Source organism: Mastigoproctus giganteus, chromosome 7, assembly GCF_048544385.1.
Source record: "Mastigoproctus giganteus isolate SK-2022 chromosome 7, ASM4854438v1, whole genome shotgun sequence".
Classification (NCBI taxonomy): domain Eukaryota; kingdom Metazoa; phylum Arthropoda; class Arachnida; order Uropygi; family Thelyphonidae; genus Mastigoproctus; species Mastigoproctus giganteus.
This window is the reverse complement of record NC_143581.1, coordinates 37,481,676-37,502,590: the sequence shown is the minus strand read 5'-3', so window position 1 is coordinate 37,502,590 and position 20,915 is coordinate 37,481,676. Positions and strand designations below refer to the sequence as shown.

At 38.0% G+C, this 20,915-nt stretch overlaps 1 protein-coding gene across 1 annotated transcript in view; it reads right to left on the bottom strand.

The window, feature by feature from the left end:
* Nucleotides 1–20,915, bottom strand: part of SMC6 (Structural maintenance of chromosomes 6) — a 655,684-nt gene that overhangs the window by 215,878 nt on the left and 418,891 nt on the right. Inside the window, exon 16 of the mRNA XM_090377619.1 lies at nucleotides 472–671. Coding sequence (XP_090233745.1) covers nucleotides 472–671 — 200 coding nt within the window. The remainder of the gene's footprint in view (nucleotides 1–471; nucleotides 672–20,915) is intronic.

The window sequence follows — 20,915 nt, the reverse complement described above, 5'->3', positions numbered from 1 at the left end:
ACTAAACAAAACCAATTAATTTAATTTTAATTTATCCACCTTTGCAGTACCTGCTTCATTGATTTTGCCCTAGTTTTCATTGTCTTCCGCAGTGTAGATGAAAATCTGTCTTTTCCCAATTGGAAATCTACAAGAACTTTACATATATCATGTAAAGTTTTTTTGCTAGGTAAGATAATTTTGTTTTAAAGTAATTAAAAATAAAGTGGCACGATATGCTATTTGTACTTGAGTTGATACTAATATTATATTTTTCAGGAAGTGAGAGTGTACAAAATCAACTGAAAAATTTTCTAATTTTTGAAAAACACATTATCATTTAAAAGTCAGTTACTAAGAATGAAAAACTAGTGCATTCACTAAATAAGAATTATTTCACTTGAAAAATATTTTATTTCACTAATATTTTATATTTTCCACTGTCAATCAATTTTAAACCTTTAAACTTAACATGTGCCTTATAATAATCACCTGATTTTTGATTCCTTGCTTTCTGTGTTAAGAAATTTTACTCTTTCTGTCTTACAAGAGTAATACCTAAATGAAGGGCTGGCAAACACCTGGTCTCCCTTCTTCGTATAGCACTCTTTGCAATTATCAGGAGGATGTGTGAGCATGACACGTCTTGCTTCTTCATTTTCTTCAATCAGAATGACTGATTCAATAGAACGCTATAAGGAAAGTATCAGAAGTGTCCATATCAAGGTGGAAATACAAGATAAGAACATATCTTGCTCATATCAAATTCTATTAAAAAAAAATTTGGATACAGTGAAAAAGCATATATACAGATCATACAAGTTTCAAAAATTTATGTACAATACATCCAATTGTTAATGCATGAAGAATCACTGCTGACATCCAGAAGAGTATTGCTTCCTCTTGTTGTCTCTCTAACACATTGCTGTAGAAAACAACCATCCAAGAAATACACAAGTCTTGCTAGTCTGTGAGTGACCAAATTCCAGTCAACACTGGAAATTTAAAATACCCTGTTATGAGACATTCTATTTCTCCATGTAGCTGTTTGGTATACTCATCACAGTCATAAGGCCTATAACACACACTTATTCCAAGTTTTGTTTTCCTAGTGCTTATATCATAAAACTGACTCAACATTGCACTCATTACCCATGTCAACCAGATGCACTGCCTCAGATTTAATATGCTTCTTAACTAAGAGAATAACCGCATATTCAAATTCGGCATCACTTATGTCTGAATGACACTGCGTTTCCACTATTCCTATAAAGTCTGCATTTGATGACTTAATCAGTACTTCATCAAATTTATTTACAATGCACCCAGCATTAGCATTCATGAAGTATATCTGCACATGTTCTTAATCTTAGTTACCTCTAACACAGCCCATGTATTTATTAGTTCAGAATCAGCAGTGATTCTACATGCATTAAGAGTCTGCAAGTAAAATGCCCACTGACAATGATCAGTGTACTAACATGGAATTTAATTAAAGACACAACTACTGTCAAAATACTATTCAAGGCTCAGACATAAATGGATGTCATATGAACTATTTACACACATTGCAGAGAAGAAAAGTGAATGGGATGCATATAAATTATCAGGTGATACAGAAGCCTATGATATATATAAATTAGTCTGTAATAGAGTCATAAAGGAGGTTAGGAAAGGTAAGGCAGATGAGAGGTTGCTGGCAAAGAAAAGCAGCTAAAACTTCTATGATTATATTAACAGTAGGAGTAAGGGGTTGAATCACATTGGAACACTTGATATCTATGGGTTTACTGTTGATGACCCTGCTCAGGTTGCAGACAAATTGAATAGGTATTGAATGAATTCGTACACGAGGAATTCTTTACATGAGGGGGATGCCATAAGTTCATCAAACTCTAACAGGAAGCTAAATGACTTTGTGATAACTGAATGGGAAGTGGAAGAGAAACTGTTGAAGTTGAACATAAAAATGGCAACTGGAATGGAAGAGATCTATCCAATCCTATTAAAGGATGAAGCAGAGGAGGTAACCAATTCTTAGTCATAATTATGAGAGCATCCTTGGTTTCAGGAGAGGTCCCTACAGACTGGAGATGTACAAATATATCCCCAATTCACAATGGAGGATCAAAAGGTAATATGAATAATTACAGACCTGTTAGCTTAACATCTGTTCGAGGGAAAATAATGGAGTCACTACTAAAAGAAGTAACACAAGTATAATTGTTCCTGACCGTCTCTGCTGCACTTGTTAAGAGGTGGTTTTGTCTAACCAATCTGATAGGTTACTATGATGCAGTAACCAAGGAACTGGAGATAAAAAATAATTCTGATATCATACAAAGGGTACTAGGAAAGTTTTGCAATACAGCTTTGTTTATTTAATTTTTTCAAAGTAATTTCCTCGAAATTCAATACACCTCTCCATCCTCCGAAACCAATCTTTAAACCAGTTCTGCCAAGTTTCACTAGGGAGTAAAGCACACTTGTTGTCCCAAGCCCATAGAAGGTCCTCATCACTGGAAAACTGCCTCCCTTTTAGCTTCATTTTCACATGCGGGAACAGTGCAAAGTCGCAGGGAGCAAGGTCTGGACTGTAGGGAGGGTGCTCGAGAAGTTTCAGTCCTGTCGTGGTCAAATATTCGGTGCAGGCTTTGGTGCGGTGAGCTGGAGCATTTTCGTGATGGAGGTACCAGGTGTCCATTCTTGACTTTGGCCGCAGGTTCTTCATAGATCCAATGACTTTAGGCAGGTATTGTTCAGTATACCACTTAGCTGTGACTGTCTTCTGCGTGTCCAAAACGACACGTTCCACAATTCCACTCGATTTGAAAAATACAGCTATCATTTTCTTCTTTACAGATCGGGATTTTCTGACAATTACGGGTGTGTCGTCATCATCAAAGACCCAAACTTTGTTTTGAGCCTTGGTCGGCAGATCGTAATAGTACAGCCAAGTCTCGTCACCTGTCACGATGTTGTTCACATACCGAGATTGTCCCTTATCAAACTTTTTTAACATCTCCCGGCACCAAGTTACACGTCGTGTCATCTGCTCTTCAGTCAGTTGATGCGGCACCCAGAGAGAACAAAGTTTCTTCACGTGCAAATGATCTTGCAGAATCGAACGAATTGCTGGTGCATTTAGGCCAAAAGTATCCTCTATCTGTTGGTAGGTCACTCGCCTGTTTTCGTCAAGCATTTTCCTCACAGCAGTAATGTTTTCCTCCGTAACTGATGTTCGTGGCCTTCCCGGCCTCTCAGAATGCTCCAGAGTGAAATTTCCCCTTTGGAATTCTCTATACCACCTGAATATCGTTGTACGATGTGGACAATCATCATCTAGTGCAAGAGTCATTTCTTCTAAGCACTGGTCTATAGTTAAACCACGCACGAAATTATACCGCAAAACTGTCCTTATCTCATTTCGTGACCACGATGCCATCGCAAGCACTTTACACTCTCACTACTAATGAATAACTGAGCCCATCGACTTGGCGCGGCGGCTACTATGCACGTATGAACATGTCTCAACATGCAGCAACAAGCAGCTTCCTGTGATTCATTGTTGCGTCATATTGCAAAACTTTCCTAGTACCCTTTGTAATAAAATTTGCCGAACAATACCATAAATTAATATTCCTGCATTAAGATGTACAATCTAATATTAAAACATCAAAAGTAGCATACAACACATACAAAGTATCTAATTAAGAGTTTCTACAAATAGTTACCTTCCAAACAGGAATGCAACAATTTGTAGAAACAAATTTATCCCAAAGATTAAATAAAAACAAAGAAAAAAATTAAATTCCTAAAAAGTTATGATAACAAATGATCTAAATGTCCAAAATACCACATCTTAAAAAATATTTTAGGCGTAAATCCAAATCGAAGGTGTATAAAAGTAATTATGCCCTTAATCAAGAAAGAAGTCTTAAATGCACATAGGCTTGATTTATTTAACCGCATATAAATCATTAACATAATGAAATTACCTAAAATTGTAATTAATAATACACTTTTGCCCTAAATTTGCTTGGTACTTTCCCTTAATTTTAGGTTCATTATTTTAATTCTTTATAAATCATTATGATTATGCATTTTGTAACATTTTATATATACTCTGCGACTGTAACTAAATACCTAGTGATATAACTAAACAAAATAACCTACTCTACATACAAAATGAACAAATAAATTTGCAATAAAAGCAATATTTCATAAATACTCAGTATCACTAATTCATTCTTAATGTATGCTAAAAAAAGACATTGCAATCATTTGGACATTGCAAACTTTTGGAAAATGTGAGCAAATTGAAGTTAGAAAACTATTTTAGAAGAAACAAAAAATGTAGAAAAAAGAGAGAGAAAACAAATACTAGTTCACAAGTTACTAGCACCCAAATTTTTTTTTTTTTTTTAAGTTCTGCAAATTGCAGTGGCTGGAGATTAGGCCTTTAGCCAGTGGGTGGCTAAAGGCCTAGGCTCCAGTTTGCCTTTAAGCCAGCAGGTGGTTAATTGCTGGAACAAACTTCCATTTGTTGTGGAAGTTGATAGGTTAAATAAATTTAAGGAGGAATTGGACAGGCATTTGGAGGGAATAGTGTGATTTTTTTTTTTTTTTTTTTTTGGCTGATGCTATATAAGCTCATACACTTGCTTTCTTGCATCACATGCCACTACTACTACAACAACTACTACTACTAAGGCATTTATAGCCGTAGCAAAACTTCTTAAGTAATATGATTTAAATGCTGCAATGGCACCTTGGTCTATAGGCTCCAGCAATGAAGTTGTATATGCAGGTAGAAAAATAACATTTATCTCCTTGTACAAACCAATTAGAGCTCTAGGATGGCCAGGGACATTGTTCAAGAAGTAAAATCTTAAAAGGAATTTTCTTTTCCTTGCAATAAGTCTCAACTGTAGGCTTAAAATAGTCGGTGAACCAATTTGAGAAAAGATCTCCAAGCTTTTGAATTAGATTTATAATAAACAGGGAGGCTAGATTTTGCATAGTTCTTTAGTACCCTAGGATTTTCTGAGTAATAAATCATCATAGGAACAACTTGCAATCACCAGCCCCCTAACAACAGAGAGTTTGCTTGTCTTTTGCAGCTTTGAAGATGGGCATTGACTTCTCCTCTTTAGCAATAAAAGTCCTAGACAGCATCTTCTTCCAATATAGGGCTGTTTCGCCCACATTGAAAATATGCTGCTTAGTATATCCACCATCTTCGATGATCTTAGAAAGCTCACATGGATAACTTTCTGCAGCTACTGTATCAGCACTAGCTGCTTCACCTTGCACTTGGATGTTGTGGAGATGGGTTCTTTCCTTAAACCAGCCTCTGGCAGCTTCAAATTTATCTTCAGCAGCTTCTTCATCTCTCTCTCTCAGCCTTCATAGCATTGAAGTGATTTAGGGCCTTGTCTTGGATGATGGCTTGGCTTAAAGGCACATTGTGACTGGTTTGATGTTCAATTCATATCAGTAAAGGTTTTTCCATGTCAGCAATAAGGCTATCACGTTTTCTTATAACTTTAGTGTTCACTGTTGTAGCACTTCTAATTTCCTTCAACACTTTCTCCTTAGCCTTCACAAATTTAATGACTGTTTGGCGAGCCAAACCAATGGCTGAGATAGACTTACGGCCAATCTCAGCCACAGACATACCTTGCTCACTTAGTTTAATCATTTCTAACTTGGCATTTAAATTAAGAGGCTTACGACCCCTTTTTTTAATCACTAGTACTATACTTAGATGCCACTGGAACACAAAAATATTATATATAACAAAATATAACATTAAAAAGTTTGAAAGTTTGGAAAATTACCAGAATACAAAGAGATGTAGAGCACACAAATGCTGTAAACAAACTGAATCACCGACAATAAAATGGCATGCGATGCTATTCTTGGACCCTCTGCTGAGCGTGTTGCGTGCAAAAATGCCGAAAAAGTGGAACAAGCAGCAAACATGGATATAATTGAAAGTTTGTTCCAGCAATTAACCACCCGCTGGCTAAAGGGAAATTTCCGCACATCTATTCTACATCTGTCTTTCCACAATTTCAATTTATGTCCCCTCAGGTTCGTAATCTGAATAAGTGGAAGAATCCCATCACAATTTAGCATTCTCAACCCATTTAAGGCTTTATACAGTCAGTCCTTGAATAACACGTTTATACTACACGAATTCGATCATACACGATTTATAGATAGGGGAAAGATATAGTGTATAACACGAACCAAATTCGCTTATGCACGATTTGCCTTTATGTTTACAAGAAATGGCAGTCAAAAGCGGAATCACCCCAACTGAAAGCAACACAATGGCAATGAAGAGAAGATTCTGAAAAAGTATTTTGTTTTTTATATCGGTGAAGGGGGAAACAGTTCACCATAATAATGTAAAAACCCACACAATTCCAGCTATCGGTATTATCGCAAATGCAATTAGATCGAGTTTACTACCAGTTTATGACAGATTCCACTAGCAGAAACGCAACTGGAAATTGTTTTTATTGTTTTATGGTAGCAATCTTCAGAAATGTGCTTTAGTAAAATGTGAGCTAGTGGTGTTATTATTGTTATTGTTATTAGCTCTATGATGCAAGGAAGCCTGAGGCTTATGCTGCACCAGCCAAAAAAAAAATCTGTGCATTACCTTAAGAGAGAGAGAGAGAGAGGGAGGGAGGGAGGGAGGGAGAGAGAGAGAGAGAGGGAGGGAGGGAGGGAGGGAGAGAGAGAGAGAGAGAGAGAGAGAGAGAGAGAGAGAGAGAGAGAGAGACAGAGTCAGAAGTAGAATGGAATCACCAAGAAAGCATGGAAGAGAAGAATGATGATATATGCAGCTCAGGACCCTGGGTTTGGCAAGCCCATACTCACCAGATGTGAGCCTCTTAGTTGGCATGAAAAGCCCTGTAGATTTCAAGATTAATTCCTTGAACGCTTCCAATTTAGAATTTGCTGTTGGTAACATCATCAGTTGGTCCCACTATATTGATTTTAAAAACTCTCTTGGACACTGTAGACACCTTTACGAAAGCAAAAACCCTTCTCCTTAACCATGATGGTAGTTACATTTTTAAGTAAATCTCACATCAGTACACTCTGTTCACTGCCATCTAGTGGTTCCTTTATCCGCAGATTGTTAATGGATGAAGAATCACTCCTGATAATCAGATCAAGAGTATTACTCCCTTTGGTTGTATGTCAAACATGCTGAGGCTGTAGAAAAAATTCATCCAATAAATCCACAAAAGTCTGCTGATGTGTGACTGACCAACCCACAAGTTTCAGCTGTATCTGGGAAGTTAAAATCCACCATTATAAGACTATCTGGTTTATGGAACAGTCTATTTCTCTGTATAGTTGGTCATTGTACTCATCGGAGTCATTAGGCTTATTACACACCCCTATGCTCAACTTCATTTTCCCAGTGCTTATGTCACACTGAATTACTTTTGCCTGTGCCTCACTGTTAATCTTTTAGTCTGTGAATCCCCCACCAAGCTAGCAGTTTTCCGACCCACCTAACACTGCCTCTATAGCATAAGCAAATGTCCTTGCTCCCTTCCTATTTAAGTGTATCTCCTCACTGTAAAAGCAGTCTCCCCTGTTAGCAATCATAGATAAAGCTGGAAAAAAAAATACTACCCCATGAGCCTTGCACAGTCTATCAAGGACTGAATTGATTGACATGACTTTTATCGTATACACCCTCCTATCCAGTCTGTGCAGAATTGCAGACGCTTTGAAATTCAATCCTAATTCGCGACTTTTTTCAACATTGACCTGTACTTGTTAAGTAAAGCTGTAGATCTCTTACTCTTAAGGTCATTATTGCCAACGTCTACAACAATATCACCTTTTGTGCCCTTAAAAGATAATAGCGGCTCCACAACATCATCAACTTTATCCCCTGGCAGACATATCCTAGTCCTGTTCCACCTATCATTTTTTTGTATGATATATTCCCTGTCTCCCTGACAATAGAGTCACCTACAATAACCAACCCCTGTGGGACCAGTGCATTCTACTTTGGAGATTGCTGCTGTGATGCCTGATGCAGAGGAGTGAGCTCTGTCATTCAGCTGAGAGCTCGATGGGTTCCTCATATTAATTTCTTCGAGGGAATCTGCCCTACACCTCAAACTCTCATAGATGCCCATTAGAACCCTGAGTTGGTGCTTACTTTCTTGACACTCTAGGCATCTAGCACACTCACAAAGACATCCTCCTTGGCTAGATCATGTCCTGTTCGAGAAATGTCCACAAACACTGGACATTTCGTACATTTTTTTGAGACTGTGATGTGTTGGAGAATCACCCCCTTCGTTTCTCCCCTGATCCACAGCACTCAGGCTAATCTGCATGTTTCTTCGCACCTGTAGTCTGGGTCATGATTTCCATTTAAATACAATTTAATTAACAATGAAATTTAATAAGATTAATAAATTTTATTGATTAATTTATAATACTATACTAAGCTAACTGATTCCTAATACAATGCTACGTATTATGCTATCTAGTTTGACTTTATGCTTTACACTATCAGTTCGAAATATACATTAGGCTATTTCGTATACAACAATGGTGGCAAGTTTCACAATATTGGCAGCAATACTGTTACAAGCGGTGAGTCGTAACTTACAGATATCACTAGTTAAATTTAAAAAATAAGCTAATGAATGCTCATAATCCTGTTTAATATCTCTGTAGAAACAATGCAATATGTTAATTAAGGAAGAATATGGCAAAATTAACAAAACTACTTATCGTTTCCAGCAGCCGAAATCCACCATCTTTTTACCTCCATGACCCTAGCTCCCTCTCTTTAAGTTAATCAAATTCTTTTAGTAATGCACCATGTTTTAATTTTTGATCAGTATGCTTGTTATTTCAGGATCAAAGAAAAGAATCAGCAGTTGAGCTATAATTTTCAACTAGACTGATCCTTGAATATATAGTGTGGCAATTGGAAAATGAGATTGATACTAGAAAAAAATAATGAGCCCATGTATGATTAAACTAACTTTAGTTTATTCAAAGTTAATTCCTCCTGCGTCCACATACTGTATGAAGTGACTGGAATGGTGGAATGCGAAGATCGACTGGTATACTGTTCAACGTTCTCATCACACCTCATTGAGGGCGCCTCCGTAGCCAGGTGGGCAGTAGCAGCAGTGCATAGCACATGCTTCTTGATTAGACCGGGGTTCGAGCTCGTGAGTCACCAAATATGGAGGAGGCGGCAAGGTCAAGGAATGACCACTGCATATCCCCGGAGCAATATGGCCTTAGTTGCTAATGCTCCTAAAAACCAAACGACAACAACAACGACAACTCTTTGAATGATGCTGAAGTCATCAATATCTATTCAGCTTTGCGAAAAAAAAAAGTCATACCGGGTGTGTCTGGTGAATACTGTTGGTGTGACAGTGTGCAGACATTTTTTGCTAGCCAAAAATCCCGAACAATGAGACCCTTTGGCTTGGCACGCTGTCTTGCAAGAGCCATCTGTCAACTGCTGTCTTCTCCCTACTGAGGCCGCATTATAGAATCTCTACAGCAAATGTTTCAGAAACGTTCAGATAGCAGGCAGCAGGAACACTTTGGCCATTGGGCACGAACTCCTTGTGCACAATTTCCTTTCTGTTGTAGAAAATATGAGCATGGTTTTGATTTTTGACCTTTCTCGATAAACTTTTTTGGCTTTGGGAAAGTTTGTCAACTTCCACTTGAGCACTCATTTGCTTCATTTGGGTTTGTACTGAAAACACCACATCTTGTCACCCATTATGAATGAATTCAAGAAGTTGGGTGCTTTCAGCAGCATCAGTGAGTTCTCTTTAGTGTTCAACTCTAGTTTGTGTATTTATAAATGTGGAACAAACTGTGTGTAGGTTTATTTTCGTCAAATCGTAGGCTAGTTTCCGTATTAATGCACAAATCTCCTGAAGTCATTCAGAGCACTGTATGTCAGTCATTGGTAATGATTTCCTGCACCTTTTTTTAATAAACTCTGACATCAAAATCATTTCCGACAGGCCTAGATATTCATCATCTTCCAAATGATTTTTTCCATGGGTGAAATGTTTATGCCACTTGAATACACATGCATAGGACAGACAATTCTCTCCATGCACTTATTTCATCGTATGAAACATTTCAGTGATACTTGTGCCCATTCGAACAGAAAACTTAATGTTTGCCTTCATTTCACTGCCCCTCCACAATACAGATGCAGAGAGACATGCAGTTTGCTCGTGGTAATTTCCGTTGACATTGATTGCAGTGTTGAGGACCAATCACTGTTTCATTCCATGTCTACTTCTTAAAATTGTAGCACTAGCTTGTCTTATAACATCAGTTTCATTTCCAGCTGCTACACTGTGTACATGCTGCAGGCTATGTAAGCCTGAAAGGACCCTGATTCATACTGCCATTTCTGTTGGCATTAGCATTAGTAGAGGCATTTGACGCAAGAAAGCAAGCTTATGCAGCATCAGCCAAAAAAAAAAAAAAAAAAAAAAACCACTTCCACTTCACCCCTCTGTTCGTTCAAAATACCTGTCCAGCCGAGCTTTAAACTTATTTAGACTATCAACTTCCACGACAAGGGATGGAAGTCTGTTCCACCAACCAACCACCCAATCTGGCTAAAGGCAAATTTCCGCACGTCTATCCTACATCTGTCTTTCCTCAATTTGAATTTATGCCCTCTCAGGTGATTATTCTGAGCGAGAGGAAGAATCCCATCAGCATTGAGCATACTCAAACCATTCAAGGCTTTATACACCTCTAACAGATCACCTCGCTGGTGCCTAGTCTCCAGACACTGTAATTTGCAAAACTTAAGTCTTTCTTCGTAAGAGCACCCCTTTGTTCCATTCACTAATCTTGTTGCCCTTCTCTGTACTTGTTCCAGCAGCTCTACATCCTTCTTGAAATCAGGCCTCCAGACTTGTATACAGTACTCTAGGTGTGGCATGACCATTGCCTTATACAAGGGAATAATCACTTCCTTATCCCTGCTAGAAAAATTCCTATATATCACTGACAATACACCATGAGTTACTCTTGCAGCCCATCTGCACTGATCAGAGAACTTCATATCTGCCTGCACAACCACCCCCAGGTCCCTTTCATTCTCTACCACTGTCAATGTAGTACCATAGAGTTGATACATTGCTCTGGGGTTGCTGTTTCCCATTTGTAGTACTTTACATTTGTCAATGTTAAACTTCATTTGCCACCTCTCAGCCCATCTGCTCAACCTTTCCAGATCCTGTTGCAGTAGCATAGAGTCAGTAGTGTCCTTGACAACCCTGCCAACCTTCATATAGTCTGCAAACTTCGACATTAAGCTTGATATACCATCATCAATATCATTTATAAATACAGAAAACAATAATGGACCCAACACTGAGCCCTGAGGGACTCCACTAATAACATTAGTCCACGATGAGCAGTGTTCATTGATTACCACTCTGTCTTCTCCCCCTCAGCCACCTCTTTATCCACAGCAGCAATTTGCCTCCAATGTCAGACTGCTCCAATTTGTGCAGCAGTCTTCCATGTGCAACAGTATCAAAAGCCTTTCTAAGATCCAAGTATATAATATCAAAGTTATTCCCTGCATCCACTTCCTTTGTGACTGCATCATAGTATCCAATCAAATTGGTCAGAGAAGACTTACCCTTAACAAAACCATGCTGTGTCCGAGCTATAACTGAAGTCTTGTCTAAATGATCCTGCAGTGCATCTTTAACTAGTGCCTCCATTAATTTTCCTGGAACAGAAGTTAAACTCACAGGTCTATAATTACTTGTGTCAGCCTTTGATCCTCCTTTGTGAATTGGGGTCACATTTGCACATCTCCAGTCTGTGGGTACCTCCCCTGAGTCCAAGGAAGCTCTCATAATTATGGCTAAGGGTTTGGTTACTTCCTCTGCTGCCCCCTTTAATATAATTGGATAGATCCCATCCACCCCGGGTGCCTTTCTTGTGTTTATCTTCAACAATTTCTCCTCCACTTTACTCTCAGTTATTACAAGATTCTCTAGCTTACTGCTAGAGTTGAATACACCTCTGGCATTCCCCTCGCTAAATAACTCCTCATGTGTGAATGTCGATGCAAAATATTCATTTAGTTTGTTAGCTACCTGAGCAGGATCATCAACAGTTGACTCATCGATATCAAGTGAACCAATCTGATTCATCCCCTTACTTCTAGAGTTTACATAAATAAAGAACTCTTTGCTGTTTTTCTTTGCATCCCTTGACAAAGATTTCTCGTAATCTGCCTTCGCCTGCCCAACCTCCTTTGTAACGTGGTTACAGATCAACTTGTATCTATTATAGGCTTCTGTTTCATATGTTAATTTGTATGTATCCCATGCATGTTTCTTCTCTGCCCTATGCCTCATTAGTTCATCTGACATCCATTTAGGCCTAAACCTTGAACAATATTTCTTAGTTGGTATGTAAAGCCTAGTAGCTTCCAAGATAAGTTCTTTGAATGTTTCCCATTTTGCATTTGCTGTTGGTAACATCATCAGTTGGTCCCACTGTATAGAATTTAAATACTGTCTCAGTCCATCGTAGTCGCCTTTACGAAAGCAATAATCCTTCCCTTTACCCCTAATGGTAGTTACCTCTTTGAGTAAATCCCACTTCAGCACACTGTGATCACTGCCACCAAGTGGTTCATTTATCTTCAGATTCTTAATTCATGAAGAATCACTGCTGATAATCAAATCAAGAGTATTACTCCCTCTAGTTGCCTCCCGAACATGCTGATGTAGAAAACAATCATCCAATAAATCCACAAAAGCCGTGGTAGTGTGTAAGTGACCAGCCCCCAAATTCCAGTCAATATCTGGGAAATTAAAATCTCCCATTATAAGACTCTCTGATTTACTGGCCCACTCTATTTCCCTGTACAGTTTCTTATTATACTCATCAGAGTTATTAGGCCTATAGCACACTCCTACTCTCAATTTTGATCTCCCAATGCTTATGTCACACCAAACTGACTCGACAGTGCACTGTCCAGCGATGTCCACTGGCTTCACTTCCTTTGATTTTATGTATTTCTTAACTAATAGCATAACCCCTCCTCCCTTCCTATCCAGTCTATCCTTTCTGTAGATGTTGTACTCCCCAAATTCCAGTTCTGCATTCCTTATAACTGTGTGACACCACGTCTCTGATATCCCAACAATATCTGCCTTTGATGTTTTGAGCAATACCTCAAATTCATCAAATTTATTTACTAAACTCCTAGCATTGGTGTACACGTAAGTATACATGCACCTATTTCTATTCTTAGCTACCCTAACACAATCCATGTGTTTACTTGTACTGCAATGACTCCCAGCAGTCTCTGAAATATCCTGCATCTTGTTTTTCAGGCTTCTGCTCATTCCAATAGAAGCAGTGCAAGAATCTCTTTCACCTCTGCCAGTGGCTACTGTTAATCTATTCGTCTTTGTCTCCCCATAAGCTAGCAGTTTTCCGACCCACCTAACACTGCCTCGATAGCATCAGCAAATATTCTTGCACCCTTTCTATTTAAGTGTATCCCATCCCTGAAGTAATCTCTCCTGTTAACAAGTACAGTCCAGGCTGAAAAAAATTCTACTCCTTGAGACTTGCACAATCTTTCCAGGGCCGAATTGATCGATACGGCTCTCATCATATACTCCCTCCTATCGTGTCTGGACAGAATTGCAGACACTTTCAAATTCAACTCTATTTCACTGCTTTTTTTTCAACAGTGACCTGTACTTGTTAAGCAATTCTGCCGGTCTCCTACTCTTGATATCATTAGTGCACTTGATATCATTAGTGCCTTAAAAGATGATATCTGCACAAAGTCATCAACCTTTGACCCTGCAGACATACCCTGGTCCTGTTCCACCTATCCTTTTTACAAAGCATGTTCCTGGTTTCCCTGACAATAGAGTCACCAACAACTACTAGTTCCTTTGGTACCAGCGCATTCTGCCTTGGGGGTTGCCACTGTGTTGCGCGATGACCAAGTGCAAGCTCTGGCGTTGATGTGGGCAGCAGAGAATGCAGAGAAAATAACAACCTTATTAGCAGGAACAAGTCTTGATCTAAAATCTATCAGATCAAGACACAGAATTCGAAGGGATGGAATGGCTGCCATCTGTTTGGATAGAAAAATCAAACAAAGAACAAGTTTGCTTATTATAAAAGTAAAAGCATTAGCAATATTTTATTACGTAATAAAATACTTATGTATATTATTACAATTATTTATTGTGTTTGGTATATAAACTCTAAAAGGAAGGGGATATTCATCAACCTTCCTTTTAGAGTTTATATAAGTAAAGAAATCCTTGCTGTTTTTCTTAGCATCCTTTGCCAAAGATTTCTCATAATCTGCCTTCGCCTGCCTAACCTCCTTTGTGACACACATTTGGTTACAAATGTATATTCAATCTTGGGTGGTTGGCACCTAACTTTATTTTTCCCTTTGGGCCTGTTATTTATATTGCCCAAGGGTTTCTAGGAACACAACTATTCTGCTATACGAGGACTGACTGTACACCTCAATCAGATCACCTCGCAGGTGCCTAGTCTCCAGCCACTGCAATTTACAGAACTTAAGCAGGATCATTCCACTCAGCAATCTTGTCCTTCTCTATACACGCTCAAGCAAATCTACATCCTTCCTAAAATGAGGTCTCCAGACCTGTACGCAGTACTCAAGGCATGGCCTGACCATTGCCTTATACAACGGAACAATCACCTCCTTTTCCTTGCTAGCAAAATTCCTGTATATCATTGACAAAACCCCATGTCCTGCCGTGGCAGCCTGTCTACATTGCTCATAAAACTTAATATCTGACTGAACAATTACTCCCAGGTCTTTTTCATTTCCTACCACCTTAAGTGTACTACCACACAGTTGGTACATTTCTACGGGGTTACTTCTACCCATATGCAGTACTTTGCATTTGTCAATGTTAAACTTCAGTTGGCACTTCTCAGCCCATCTACTAAAATTTTCTAGATCCTGTGGCAGTAGCACACTGCCATTACTGTCAATAACAACCCTGCCAACCTTTGTATCATCTGCAAACTTCGACACTAAGCTTGGTATACCTTCATCAATATCATTGATAAATACACAAAACAACAGTGGACCCAACACCGAACCCTGTGGGACTCCACTAATAACATTAGTCCATGAAGAGCAGCACCCATTGATTATCACCCTCTGTCTTCACTCAACCATCCTATTATCCATTGTTGCAACTTACCCTTAATTCCATTCTGCTCCAATTTGTACAGTAGTTTTCCAGGCGCAACAGTGTCAAAAGCTTTCCTGAAATCCAAGCATGATATCAAAATAATTTTTTGCATCCAGATCCGTTGTAACCCCATCATAATAACCAATCAAAATTTGTCAGACAAGACTTTCCCTTACCAAACCCATGCTGTGTCTGAATTACTGCTGCCGTCTTGTCTAGATGATCCTGCAATGCATCTTTAACCAGTGCCTCCATTATTTTATCTGGAACAGAAGTGAAACTAACTGGTCTGTAATTACTTGTGTCACCCTTCAATTCCCCATTTGTGAATTGGGGATACATTTGCACATCTCCAGTCCGTGGGGACCTCCCCTGAATCAAGGGTCCTCTCATAATTATGGCGAAGGGTTTGCTTACTTCCTTTGCAGCCTCCATTAATAGAACTGGATAGATCCCACCCACCCCAGGTGCCTTTCTTATGTTTAACTTCAACAATTTCTCTTCCACTTTGTTCTCAGTTATTACAAAATCATTAAGCACCTTGCTACAATTTGAAACCCTTCTGGCATTTTCAAACTTTAATAACTCCTTAATGACTTGATTACAGAATAACTTATATCTGCCATAGGCTTCTGTGTCACCTGATAATTTATATTCATCCCATGCATTTTTCTTCTCTGCCACGAGGCTCATTAGTTTATTTGACAACCATTTAGGCCTAAACCTTGAACAATATTTTTTAATAGATATGAAACTGTTAGTAGCTTCCATGATTAATTCCTTGAATTCCAACTTAGAATTTGCTGTTGGTAACATCAGTTGATCCCACTGTACAGAATTTAAAAACGTCTGAGACCACTATAGTCACTTTTATGGACGTTTGTTTGTTTGTTAGTTATTTGGTTTTTAAGAGCATTAGCAACTAAGGCCATATTGCTCCGGGGATATGCGGTGGTCATTCCGTGACCTTTCCGCATCCTCCGTATTTGGTGGTCATGGACTCGAACCCCGGTCTAATCAAGAAGCGTGTGCTACGCACTGCTACTCCTGCCCACCTGGCTACAGAGGCGCCTTTTTATGGAAGCAAAAACACTTTCTTTTACTCGTGATGGTAATTATATCTTTAAGTAAATCCCGCATCAGTACACTGTGATCACTGCCACCTAGTGGTTCCTTTACCTGTAAATTCTTAATACACGAATGATCACTGCTGATTACCAGATCAAGAGGGTTACCCTCCCCGGTTGCCTCTCGAACATGCTGCTGCAGAAAACAATCATCCAATAAATCCACAAAAGTCTTACTAGTGTGCGAGTGACCAATCCACAAATTCCAATCAATATCTGGGAAGTTAAAATCCCCATTATAAGACATTCTGGTTTATTAGCCCATGCTATTTCTCTGTACAATTGTTCATTACACTCATTCGAGTCATTAGGCCTATAACACACTCCTATTCTTATTTTTGCTTTTGCAGTGCTTATGTCACAACAATCTGACTCAACAGTGCACTGTTCATCTATATCAACTGGATGCACTTGTTTGGAACTCACCATGATGCTCATCATAACTTATCATACAGCATGATGGAAGAGATGGTGAAGAAGACTCAGCAGATTGTAATTCGAAATGGATATTATTAAAATAGGAACAGAGACTACATAGATTTGTGAAATGCATGAGCAAGTGTCTGGGAGGTTTTGATCTTTTTCCAGAGAATATACCCAGCTCCTTGACAATGCACACACACACACACATTAACCCCATATACACATTGCTTGGAATCCTTCGAATCATTATTTGGCAGAATGGAGGCAGCAAAATTATACACTAGTTGATCTGGATGCCTTCAAGAGAGTTACCAACAGGTTCGATCTGGTGAATTATCTATTGGCCGGCTTGTAAACACAGATGTAGAGCTGTAATCTTGAAATGTAAGGAAGTTTGGAACTCACCATGATGCTCATCATAATCTATCATACTGCATGATGGAAGAGATGGTGAAGTTGCTGGAGCTTTTTTCTGGAGACCAAACATTGGTTTCACCACTTCAAGCATCCAAATGGGTCAATATCGTATTGGCTGATGAGAGTCATCTACCACGTGGTAGCATGGTAACACAGAGGGCAACATTCCTCTATGTACTGCTTAATGATGATTATTAACTACTCTACCAATCTCGACATAACACCCTGTATCTCTTCATCAAGTTTAAGAAAACAATGGCCTAGTTTTGATTCGTGGGAATCCCAATTCTTACATTGATATAATCTGAAGAGTAACAATTAATAACAACTGTCTGCCTCCTACCCTACAATCCAAGTGTTTTAACTGATTTGAACAAATTCCAGCTTACAGAGTAACCTCTCATGCTGTATTAAGTCAACTGCTTTGCTGAAATCCAAATAAACAATAAATATAATTGTTTACTTGGTTTTACCAAAGCAATTAATTCAGCAATTAATTAATATCAAAGTGATTTCAGCAATACAGAATTGCCTTGCTTAGCACGGCTTAAAACAGCACAGGTTTCACTATAACACGGTTTTCAATTAAGTTTAAGTCTCCGACAAGGCAGTTGGTATCATAGTCATAAAGTTTGTTTTATGGCTATAATGTTCCATTGCCCTGAAAGCTCCTGTTTGTTTATATTTTTGTATCTTAACTTATAATAAATTTATTAGTTTTCAGAAGAAGCAATAAACTTTATGACTAAGTTTAAGTCGAAAATTTACAGTAATAACCTAGACACGTATGCATACATATATGCTACGGTGCCAACTCTATTGTCTCACATGCATCAATAGCTCTCCTCAGGCACAGTGGCAACAGTGTTCAGTGTTCCATCCTGAAGAGACAAGGTAATAGCTTTTCAAACTTTTTATTTCACAATTTTTATTTTTTACCCCTTTAAACAGGAAACAATGAGTCAAAAAAGGAAAAGTAATGAAACCAGTGGAACTACTAAATGTAAATGGCTTGCATTAGGGAAAAAACTTGATATTATCAAGTGCCATGAAGATGGTGCATTGTATGCTAAAATTGCGCATTAAAATGGAATGAATGAAGCATCATTTCGAATGATTATTCAAAAGAAGGATCAGTATAAAGAGCAAGGAATTTCTACAGCATTTTACATGACAAAAGTGATAACTAAGCAAAGAAGTTTACTATTGATTAATATGGAACGTTTTTTAATTGATATGGTTTGTTGTTTGTTGTTTGTTATTTTGGTTTTTAGGAGCATTAGCAACTAAGGCCATATTGCTCCGGGATATGCGGTGGTCATTCCCTTGACCTTTCCGCATCCTCCGTATTTGGTGGTGACGGGCTCGAACCCCGGTCTAATCAAGAAGCGTGTGCTACGCACTGCTGCTCCTTCCCACCTGGCTACGGAGGCGCCTAATTGATATGGATAAAAGATTGTAATCAAAAGAAAATTCCTTTGAATCAAAATATCATTCAAGTGAAAGCCAAGTGTCTTTATAACACGCTGAAGGAAAAAGAAGAAAATGAAGAGGAGGAGACTAAAGAAATATTTACAGCCAGTTGTTGGTTTTTCCAATTTAAAAACTGTGTTGCGCTTCACAATGTTCATATCTCAGGTGAAAGCGCAAGTGCAAACAAAGATGCTGCTGCAAGATTTCCAGTGAATTGAAAGACATCATTGAGGAAGGTGGCTACAAGGACGAACAAATTTTCAATGTCAGCAAACTGGACTGTTCTGGAAAAAAATGCCCTCACGAACTTTTTTAGCTGAAAACAAAAAGGTCCAATCTGGATATAAAGAATCAAAAGATCATTTAACATTTTTGTTGGGTGGAAACTCATCTAGGGATTTTAAATTGAAGCCTCTACTCAGTATTCAGAGCAGAAACCCAAGAGCTCTAAAGGGTTGCATAAAAAGCACATTGCCCATAATTTGGGGATTCATATGAAAGCATGGATTACAAGAGAATTGTTTACAGAACGGTTCACAAATTATTCTTTTCCGACGGTTGAATGTTAATGCAAAGATGTTGTTGCTTTGAGACAATGCACCAGGCTGTCCACCTGAAATTTCTGATCTCAATGAAAATATAAAAAATATGCTTTCTTCCACCTAACACAACATCTCTCTTACAACCCATGGATCAAGGTGTAATTGCTATATTCAAGGCATATTATCTGAGGTGAACTTTTTCCCAAGCAATTCAAGCTTCAATAGGAGTGGGATCATTATCTTTACAAACATTTTGGAAAAATTATAATATCAGGAATGCGATTGAAAATATATCTGCATCTTGGCAAGAAATCACTGCTAACAACATGTGTTCTGCTTGGCAGCATGTTTTGCCTCATTTGGGAAATGATTTCGCTGGTTTTGAATTGCAGGTTCAGCTGAGGACATTGTGAAGATCAGAAAAGATTTGGAATCTGAAACTTTGGACACTGCCAATGTACATGACTGCATTGACTCACATGAAAATGACTTAGATGATGCAACTCTCACTGAAATTGATGCAAACTGCCTATGAAGAAGAGGAAAACAATTCTGAAGTGGATAACACTGAAGTGGCATCAAAAGATTTAATAGAAGAATTGGAGAAAGTTTTTTGGGGAGTTGACATGGACTGCGAGGCGGTTATGAATGGAGATCCAAATGTTGAACGTAGCATCAAGATACGGCAAATTTTACAAAATGGGATTTGATGCTACAAAGACCTGTATGCCAAGAAAAAGAAGAGACGACTTAACCAGACTTCATTATTGAAATACCTAAATAAACAATAAAGCTTTTTCTCATCTCATGATGTTGCCTTTTTATTAATAAAATTTTTCCAATATTCTTTTATTTCGAATCCTTTTAATAGGCTATCAAGCACAAATTGTTTATAGATTTATTATAATTTGTTTATAGACTGTTTCTCTGGTATGCATTCAATTAAAACCCATTATAATTATATCTCAATCAGCACGGTTTCACATAACACAGAACAGTTTTGGTACCAATTATCAGTGCTCTGCGGGGTATTGCTGTATATTCATTCAAACAATGTATTCTTTATTGAAATTATTAACTTTCCTAATAGAGGTATTTGATTTATCTATTTTCCTGTGGAAAAATCCATTTGGCTAGAAATAATCACTATTTGGAATATATATATATATATTTAACTGTGTTAGTTCCAAATATTTCTACAGAAATTTTACCAATAATTTAACATTGACAAAAGTCTGACTGAAAGAGTTATATTCAGATTCCATTTAAGGAATATTAATAAAATAGGTTTTTCAGATTACAAGTGATCACTTTTGTTTATTACATAACTCCATTTGTAGAAAATTAAAATGTAGCTGTGACAAAGATATTCTATTCAACTTTTTTCCCCCAGTTAGCATAGCTTTATGTACTATTAACAGTCAAATAGGTACATCGGGAGTACAACACATACTGGTTTGAATTACAAGATAAAGGGAGATTTTTTTTTTTTGTTTACAAAACAACTGGGACATCATTTTCATTTCTTTGATATTTTACATCCATTTTCACATTTCTCTTCATGTGCTGCACATTTTTTTGCTTGCAAATATTTATTCATTTCCACCAATTGAAACTGAATAATCATATCTGCATACAGTACACAAAGAAAA